The sequence below is a fragment of the Dunckerocampus dactyliophorus genome, chromosome 16, assembly GCF_027744805.1.
Source record: "Dunckerocampus dactyliophorus isolate RoL2022-P2 chromosome 16, RoL_Ddac_1.1, whole genome shotgun sequence".
Classification (NCBI taxonomy): domain Eukaryota; kingdom Metazoa; phylum Chordata; class Actinopteri; order Syngnathiformes; family Syngnathidae; genus Dunckerocampus; species Dunckerocampus dactyliophorus.
The window spans coordinates 19,765,452-19,775,337 of record NC_072834.1 but is presented as its reverse complement, the minus strand read 5'-3'; the positions used below and the strand labels follow the sequence as shown (position 1 = coordinate 19,775,337).

Genomic DNA, 9,886 nt, shown 5'->3' with positions numbered 1-9,886 from the left:
CAACAAAAGAAAGCTGTAATTTTGGGAAAATTAGGTAGCGCAAAAAGTTATAATATTTTGGGAATAAAGTCCAAATATTATGACAAAGTCATAATGTTACGAGAATACAATTTACAGGGACAAAGTTGAAATAGTTGGAAACATTTTTTTTTAAAACAACGGCAAAAATGACAAATACATAGCTGTAATTTTAACAGAATAAAGTCAAACTATTGAAAGAAAACTTTTATAAACCCCTGTTGTAAAATTCTTGTATTACATTGCAAGAAAACCATATTTTTTTACTTTTCCGTTACACTGCATGATATCTAAAGTACATTTAACTCAACACAACAGAGTGGGATTGTTTTCACTTTTCCCGCTTGAACTTTAACTCCTGACTCAACGATACGGACGGCGCTCGTTAAAATGGCGTTATATATTTACTTTTAACAAGACAAAAGAAGTCTGTCAACGTCCAAGGTCGAGGTCTCGGCGTACTCGCCAATAAAACCAAATAACGGCACACATTCACATAAAAATGACGGATGGTCACGCGTGTCAAGTCAGCGCCGTGAGTCAACCTGATTGTAAGGATGCTGTGGTGGTTAATGATAGCTTTGAAGCTGTTTGAAAACCTTTGAAGCTCATGTGCTAGTGAAACTTTTAAATGATAAAGCGTGTGGATGTGAGAATGGAAAAAAACAGAAACACATTACAGAGTCAAAGCAAAGTGGACACGGTAACATCAATACGGTAGGTCTTGGATTAAGACACATTAAACTAATGAAATCTTCAACGTGATCATTACTAAAGCAACATGACATATGCTGCTCCATTTCAACAGTAAACCTATTAAGACTAATACAGCAGAAGAGGACAAGACAGGAATTTATTGGTTTCAAGTGACAATAATTACATTATTATTATTATTATTAAGAATAACGTCATCATATTATTAGGAAAAATAATGTCACGTAAAGTTGAATATTAAAGAATATTTAGGAAAATATTTTTTAAAAAGACATTCTTTTTTTGTAAGTCGTAATATTATGAGAAATTAACTAAACAACGAATAAAGTTGTAATTTTTAGGAAGTAATGTTTCCAGAAAAGTCCAAATGTTCGACTAATAAGGTCATAATTACAAGAAGGAAAATTACAAGAGAAAAGTTGAAAGAAAACTAAAAAAAGAAACCTTCAAAAATGGAATAATCAGCAGTAATTTTACAAGATTAAAGTCAAAATATGAAGAAAAATGTTGCAATGTAAAAAGAAAAAGTTATAATTTTACAAGAATAAGGTCATAATATTATGAGGAAAAATAATGTCACATAAAGTTGAATATTAAGGATTTTTTTTTTTTTTTTAAAGACAGGGGTTTTTTGTAAGTCGTAATATTATAAGAAACTAACTAAACAACGAATGAAGTTGCCATTTTTAGGAAATTAGGTTGCCAAAAAAGTCCAAATGTTCTCGCAATAAAGTCATAATTACAAGATAAAGAAATTACAAGAGAAAAGTTGAAATGGTTGGAAAAAGTTTAAAAAAAAACAGAACAAAGACAAAAGTCAAATTCTAACAAGAAAAAAGCTGCAATTTTGCAAGAACAAAGTCGTTATATTATGAGGGCAAATAATGTCATTTTTGTAGCATAGAGTTGAAATATTAAAGGAAAATATGTTATTTTTTAAATTTGAAAAATTATGACAAACAAAACCAAATGAAGTTGCATTTTTTGGGGGGGGAAATTAAGTTGGGAAAACATTAAGGAATAAAGCCATAATATTAGGAAAAGAACATTTACAAAGATTATTTAGGAGGAAAGTACGAGGGCCACATAATCGGACCACATTGAGAAAAAAAATAATCTGAGATTTTGAGAATAAAGTCAAATATTTACGAGAGAAAAACTCGTAATATTACAAGAACAAAGTCGTACATTTATGAGACTAAAGTCAAAGATTTACGAGAAAAAAACGTAGTAATATTACGAGAATAAAGTCGCAAATTTACGAGAATGAAGAAAAAAAAAAAGAAAAAATTATTAGTATCAACTTTGGTCATTTTTTTGCCCCCATTTTTGTCGTTTTTTTTTTTTATTTTCCAAATATTGTGACTTTCCTACAACCGAGTATTAGGGCCACATTGAAAAAAAATAATCTGAGATTTCGAGAATAAAGTTGTAAATTTATGAGAATACAAAAATGACTTTTTTCTCTCCATTTACAACTTTATTTTTGTAAATTTACAATAATAAAGTCTAGCTATCTAGCTATCTGTTTTATTCTTATTCTTCTATACTTATTATATTTATTTCATTCTCGAAATCTCAGATTTTTTTCAGTGTGTGCCTAATACTCGGTTGTAGGAAAGTTACAATATTTGGAAAATTAAAAAAAAAAAAAAAAAAAACGACAAAAATGGGGGCAAAAAAATGACCGAAGTTGATACTAATAATTTTTTCACCAACATGACAAAGCTGAGATGCATTTTTTTCTTAAAATATACATAACTTCTTACCATAGCTACATGTGTTGCTTTACAAAATCAAAGTAGCAAAATTTAATTCTGTCATTTTTCACTATGTGGCCCTCACTGGAACAACTTTTGGACACGGACCATAACACAGACTCTAGTGACATCTGTCGGTCAATTAACGTACGACTACTATTTAGCAAACGCTTTCAAACGCAGGACAAAATTTTGGTTATTTTGTGTTTTTGGTTATCACAGTTCAACACACAAAGAATAAAATCAAACATTTCAAATTCTAGGTTTAAAGTGAGCGTTTTATTCGGATTTTGGCACATAGAGGGAGACGCACACCCGAGTACCGGAAGTACAGCGATTAAGGCGGGGCGGGGTTCGTTGTGACGTCACACAAACGGAAATTGAGCTCGAAGGACGTGTTGAGCTTCACCGCCAAATTCAAACAACTGCTGACTCCGAGGGAAGAACAGCTTTGTCTTACACATCACCTGTTTCTTTCAGGTAAGGCTGACGTTAATTCACATTAAGAAACACGGTTTATATGGTAATTTTTAGATTGTATCTCTGTCGTGCTGCTTAGTTAGCATACTGGCTCCCGACAAGCTAACGGGGCGTTCACGGGCGCTGCCCTGTTTTATTTGTTGTTTGAAAATCATTTGTTTCACCCGCTACGTCGACCCATTGTTAGCGTTCTCACTCCTGCCCAAAAGCTATAGATCGATGACTGGCCGTGGTATTTTGGGCTTATAACAACAAGGTAACATTAAGTTATTTTTAAAATCATTAAAATAACTTCACGAGCAGAGTTTTTGCTGTCCATTTTCAGTGAACGTATCTTATCTGCGTTGCCGTTACACCTGTTTCATACAGCATATTATCAGTGTTTGTGGTCATATTCCTTGTATTTGTTGTTGCACTATTTTAAGCAAATATTAAATATCACTCAAACCTCCTCATTCATGTAGACTGAATGGCATCTTCGGTGATGGACGGAGTTGGTCGAGCTATGGTGGGAGTCTGGCGGGCGCACACGACCCTGGATGAGTCGGATGGCGCAGAGAGTTCTCCCGAGGCCCCCGAACGTTTCCGCAAGCTCCGCTCCTCGTCATCTCTCAATTCCCTGCGCATGTCCCTGCGGAAGCGTCTCCCGTTGCGCACCGTCCAGGCAAACTCCCTCTCTGGGAACCCGGAGACCAGCACCGGGCCTGTGAAGGAGCATCCCAAAGTCAGCACGGTCCGGAAGATGAGCCGCAGTGCTCGGAACTCCATCACTGGAGTGTATCAGGTAGATTCAGTCAAGTATTCCGACAATTACTGTATGCCTCTTGTTGACATGGTTTTGTCCATTCCCAGAGGTTGCAGAGGACCAGAGAGTTCTCCCGTGAGGAGTGTTTGGTGGCTACACCAGGTGGCATCTGCGAAGGGGAGGAGCCCGCCTCATCACCTTCACACATGCCTGGCCGGACGCCAAGACGTACCCCCAGGTCAGCAACCACACCCGCCCGCACCCCGGGCTCCAGAGGGAGGAGGACTCCTGACGCCAGCGTGCGTGGGGTGAAACACGGAGGAGGCAGGAGGCAGCTGGTTCGCATGGCGGCGTTGCGAAGTCCCTTTGCATCCCCGAACACACAGAACCAGAGGCTGTGAGTCGGCAATGATGCACACGTTTTATTTCATTTGCATTAGTCTGACAATTTCTCTTTTCTGTGACAGGAAGTTTGACCGAGACCTAGAGTCTGTGTCAAGTGGACTGAGAAGGCTCAAACACCTCTCCAAGGCCTTGGATGATCTCATTGGAGGAGACGACAAGTAAGGCCTCCTTGTTTGATGGTCAGGTTCCCAGTAGGTCATCCTTAACGGCACTCAGGAGCGTGCAGACCTCCAACGCCTGCCACTTCACTTAGATGTTGTGTAATCCTACAAATGGGAATGAAGTCAAAATATTAGGGGAATAAAGTCATGATTACGAGAATAACATCTACACAAAAAAAGTTGAAATAGTGGGAAAATTAAACAGCAGAAATGGAGGAAAAAAACTGCTGTAATTTTACAAGGCTAAGCTCAAAATATTAAGAGAAAAAGGTGCAATTTTATGAGAATAAAATTGTCATATTCTGAGGGAACATATTGTCATTTTAGTAGCAGAGTTAGCCTTTTTCACCTTTATGACAAAGCTAAGATGCAGGTTTTTTCTTGACATATATTGAACTTCTTAGCATACTGTAGCTACATGTTATCAAAGTGGCAAAGTCGTATGGAAAAACCCCTTGGACACCCCAGCCTTAGAGGCTCCATTGCATTCACGGTACTGCGTAACTGAATGAAGTAGCGTGTTTGTGTGTAAATGAAACATGTGTCTGTGTTCCGTTGAGCCGTTGGTCCTGTGCCATCCTTCAAACCCACAGTACAGTCCCATGACTTCCTCTGGCCTCCCCATCCAATCAATCCCCAGATTTCCCTCCCCCACACATTCTTCCCGCTGCACTTTCAAACTGCGCATAGGAAGACAATGAAGGGGAGAAGGCATATGGAGGGGGGGGGTTCGGCTGTGTGGGCGGGGCCGAGCCGGATGCGATTCCAAGAATGTGCCTTGAGAGCGCCGCTGGAATGCTCTCACGTCACTTCCTGTTCAAAATGTGGATTCTGACACACGAATTTACTCGCTGTCTCAGCGCTCAAGTTCTGCTTTCCTCCTACCGCAGGCACTTCGACTATTCCCAAATAAAGGAGTAGTGGAGAAGGTAAATGGAAACTAACGAATAATCCTGCTTTAAAACAAATGGAATGCTGGCTGGAGTTGTGCATGTGATTGAGATGCATGTGAAAACAACACACCTTTGCTTGTATGTTATTTCAGGACACTTGCTTGGATTTAGAAACAAAAATCTCATAGGAAGTAAAGTCAATAGAAATGATCTGTTTCGCGGTCAAACTGTCACCATCATAAACCCTTTATGTACTATAAAAGTAAGGTTTGACGTAACATTTTCATTCTTTTGTCATTCTTAGACACATTTGGCTTGTTGTATCACTTGATATTAACGTGACTTGACAACGCATGCAGCGTTTCCCACAGGACTACAATCTATTTGTGGCGTGGCAGGTTGCGCGGCAATGACGTAATCTGAGGTTGTGCGTAATTGGCTATGATGCATTTGCAAAAAGTGAGTAAAAAAAAAAACAAAAACAGGAAAAGCAAAACAAACATGTTAAGTAGGGATGTCCTGATCCACAATTTTTGGCATCTGATTTGTGGAATTGAATATGGTTATGAAAGTAGCTCTTCAAAGCATTAAAAATAATGCAACCAAAGTATTGCTGCATTTGTAACAAACCTCTGTGAGTCAGGTCCCTCATCCAATAAAAGATAAAAATGGAAAAAATGGGCATGGAAAATACTTTTAGGGTAGGACTAATCATTGGACATGGTGTTAGATCAATTTGTGGTGTGATTTAGAATACACCACTAACGAACACAATGGGTTCCAGACGACCGTTCTTAAGTCGAATTGTTCTTAAGTCGGGGAAAAGGGAATATTACCAATGATGTAGGTACTACATGTACGTGTATACATATACAGTATATGTGTATGTATGTAAATATGAGTTTGGATGCAGTAGTAATATTAAACGGGGATAATTAATGAAAAAAACAATAATAAAAGTGATATAATAATACGTAATGATAAATGTTATTTACCTTTGAAGAGGAGTGGTCGAGCACGTCGTTGGTGGTGGTGGTGGAGGAGGCGGAGATATTGAAAAAAGGACCAATCGTCGTCGTTAGACTCTTCTAAAAGAGGTAGTGTTCCATGGGTGGTGTAGAATTATAAGCAGGCCTATTAACTTTTCATAAACTTTAATCACAAGCTGTGCCGGGTTGCATGTACAGCTAAAATTTAGCTTTTCTTGAGTCTCCTCCCACTGGTTTTAATGGCCTGTTGGTCCCATTAGCAGTGTCACAGTGCCCTCTACTGGTCAAGCATGTGAAATATGGACTTAAATATAAATAATTATGGGCTTATAAGGCAAAACACATGAAAAAATAGACCAGTCGGCTTGTGTTTGTATCTACGAGTGTTCGCACGTCGGATGTTCATTAGTAGGGGACTTAGTGTATGACTTTTTTTTAACAAACTGTCTTCCTTATACATAAATATTATAATAATATTTTGGTAGTTAGGGCATAGAAAACACCCTTCTAAATACACATTATTAGAGTCCTCTAGACATTTTAGACTTTACACTCCTACTACCCAATATAGTAGACATAATAACAAAAAATAAGCCATTTCAGACACAAATAAGTGTTCGTGTGTGTTACTGTCAAGTGATTCTCAACATTACTCCTCAATGACAAGCTGTGAGCCAAAATGCGGAAATTTTTCAACTCAAACTTCTCAAATATCTTTTGGTTTAAGAGGCTGTGTGCAACACAACGCAAGCTACAGCGGCCAGACGCTGTCTCTCTCTTTATGGCGCTTCTTCCCCAACAGATATTTGCAGCTGTGTGTCGGACAGACGGCACCTTAGGGCCCCACTCAATGTTTTTCCCCTCCCACTCAAGCTTGACAAAGTGGCCCATAAACATGGCAGGCAAAAACCCGCGACCCACTGAAAACGGCTCCGTGACCCACCAGTTGAGAATTACTCCACTGTAAAAAGTTCGGGAACCCCTGCTGTACTTCAAATTAGCTTTTCAACAAACAAGACAGAGCTGCCTGAGTGCTTTTAGGTGTGGGAGGGGCCTCATTGAGAAGCCAAAATCTATTCATTACTGTCCAAATTTATTTTTAGCAAATAAACGAACGTATGGGAAATACTGGCATGTCCGTCTCTATGAGTTCTCTTCGAGGTCCGGTAGAGATTAACTCTGATGTCCCCGCAGGTCCAAAGCAAAGGAAAACTACGGCGGCACGGTGATGAGGAAGTTGGACCCCAGCGGTAAACTCAGCTGCTCTAATCTGAGCCGCCGAGCCTCGCGGATGTCGGAGCGCCTCGGCGGGTGGGCCCACATGGCTGCGAGCGCCGTACGCAAATGAGCCCAATTTAACGTGTTTGTATGCAACATAAAGGACCTTTTTGTAGCCAAATGAAGGCGTCACCTTGTTTAGATGTAGAAAACATTGAGTAGTGATGCTGGGGACACTGTTACAGCTTCTTTGTTTCCTTTCTTGTGTATATTTAGCAGTGTTATTGTTTGTTTACGCTCCAAGTGTTAGCTAATTATGGGTAGATTCTCCTCAGTGTAGCTATACCAAAGGTGTACTTCTTTGTGACTGCTGCTACAACCAAATGTATCAGTTACATTTCTCGGAACATTGGTTTAGATAACAACTCATTTGTACTTTTGTCTCTGGGATTGACTTTAACGTGAAACACCAAAACTGTATTTGTAGGGCTAACACTAACACGTACAGGGATGTATTTCCCTCTTTGTAATACATATGCAATAATATTTTATTCACTTGTTTTACACTTTATTGTGTGTGTTTTCCATATGAATGTGCCTTTTTTATACCCTTTTTTAATGTGATTTTTCTACATTCCGTGTCTTGCTGAGATTGATGTGGGCACTTACAATGTGACCTTTTTGTGATTTGTGTTTTCATGTACAGAAACCACTTAATGTGATAGTTATGTAATGGCTCATTGTCTACTGGTGATATAAAGAGGTTGATGGTGTACAGTAGTGGGACTCGCCAACTCGGGCCCATGAATGACATTAAAGTGGCCCTTGAATTCAGTACAATCTTGGTAGCAGCTAAACATTTCAGCACCAGAGCATTCTTGTATTATTGTTAATAAATTTTTACCCCAATCTCATTTTCCAACAATTACAACTTTTATTTCGTTTACTTTGTCATAATATTACGACTTTAAAAAATACCATAGTTTTTCTTTAATGTTTAAATTTTATTTTTCCTCATATTTTGAATTTATTCCTGCAAAGTTGTGACTTTTTTTACTCTAGAATGCAACTTTTTTCTGTGAATATTTTTTACTTTATTTGTAAAATTTGTTTTTATTTCTGCTTTTTTTTCCTCCTGACTTTGTAAATGTTCTGCTTGTAATTATGACTTTATTCCCAGAATATTTTGACTTTATTTTCTTAACATTATCAAATTTTCCACAACCTAATTTCCAAAAATTACAACTTTATTGGTTGTTTTTGTTTTTCATAATGTTACAACTTAAAAAAAATAACATCTCTCTTTAATATTTCAACTTTATGCAAATAAAATTGTGTTATTTTTCCTGCTAATATTAAGACACTATTCTCATAAAATTACAACTATTTTTTCTTAATAATATGAATTTACTCTTGTACGATTACCCCAGATTTTTTCCATTTTTGCTGTTTTTTAGATTTCTTGTTAAATATTTTAGAATATGCTGCAGGCTGCATTTTGGACACCCCTGATTGAGTTGACTATTATAGTTATACTGCAACATCATACTGTATGTACACATCCATAGACCACCTTTCTCTATGAAAAAGGGTGAAATGTGAAATAAAGCAGACATTTAAAGTAAACTACAGATGTGATCAAAATCTTAAGACCAGTTGAAAATTTGCATTTTGCACATTTGGATCTTAATGAGGTTTTAAGTAGAGCTATAATATGCAAAAACAAGAAGGGGGAGTGAGACAAAAAACATTTGGAACTTGTAATTTAAACAAAACAAAAAAAAAACTGAAATAGGTTGGTTTTTACCTGATAAAAAGTTTAAGACCACAGGCTATAAAAGCCAAAATCTGCTCGAAATGTTCATTTTCTGTCAGGCATTCACACTGTCATGCCCTCCTGATGGCTAAAGCTAAGAAGCTTTCTCTTTTTCAACGCAGTCGGATGGTTGAGCATAAGCAAGGACTTTCGCAGCGTGCCATTGCTGCTGAGGTTGGGTGAAGTAAGACATTCTAAATGTTTTGAAAGATCCTGAGCATTATGGAACAAAAAAGTCAAGTGGTAGACCCAAAAAAGTCCCGCCTGTGCTGAGCCAGAGGATCCGATTGGCTGTCCATCAAGACATAGGGCGGTCTTCCACCCACTGGGGTGCTTTTTCATTCAGTGGAACACTGGAGCTTCAGGTGGTGCGGGGTCGTCAAACGGTGGCTGCTTACATGCAGATGTTGCAGCGGGCATCCCTCATGACTGAGGGCCCTCGTCTGTGTGGTAACAGCTGGGTTTTTCAACAGGACAACGCTGCAGTTCACAATGCTCGCTTGACCAAGGACTTCTTCAGGGAGAATAACATCACTCTTTTGGACCATCCTGCATGTTCCCCTGATTTAAATCCCATAGAGAACTTTTAGGGATGGATCAAGGGAAGTTTATAAAAATGGGCCGTCAGTTCCAGACAGTTGATGCCCTTCGTGAAGCCATCTTTACCACTTGGAGCAATGTTCCCAC

The 9,886-nt window shown here is 38.4% G+C and overlaps 1 protein-coding gene across 2 annotated transcripts; it reads left to right on the top strand.

The window, feature by feature from the left end:
• The first annotated feature begins 2,635 nt into the window (after positions 1-2,635).
• Positions 2,636-8,298, top strand: LOC129169212 (uncharacterized). Of its 2 annotated transcripts, XM_054755407.1 has the most exons (6): positions 2,636-2,972; positions 3,437-3,756; positions 3,825-4,114; positions 4,185-4,280; positions 5,174-5,212; positions 7,360-7,503. In XM_054755407.1, the coding sequence occupies exons 2-5, from the start codon at positions 3,442-3,444 to the stop codon at positions 5,202-5,204; spliced, it is 732 nt and encodes a 243-aa protein (XP_054611382.1). In that variant the 5' UTR covers positions 2,636-2,972; positions 3,437-3,441; the 3' UTR covers positions 5,205-5,212; positions 7,360-7,503. The 2 variants fall into 2 exon arrangements, with proteins under 2 accessions (XP_054611382.1, XP_054611381.1); XM_054755406.1 differs by lacking the exon at positions 5,174-5,212 and having other exon boundaries at positions 2,637-2,972; positions 7,360-8,298.
• Positions 8,299-9,886: the final 1,588 nt, after the last annotated feature.

Bases quoted from the DNA above. Each gene is read 5' to 3' on its own strand.
- LOC129169212 (XM_054755406.1), top strand. From the start codon at position 3,442: ATGGCATCTTCGGTGATGGACGGAGTTGGTCGAGCTATGGTGGGAGTC. The intron at 3,757-3,824 runs GTAGATTCAGTC...GTCCATTCCCAG, and splicing joins CCATCACTGGAGTGTATCAG to AGGTTGCAGAGGACCAGAGA. The intron at 4,281-7,359 runs GTAAGGCCTCCT...ATGTCCCCGCAG, and splicing joins CTCATTGGAGGAGACGACAA to GTCCAAAGCAAAGGAAAACT.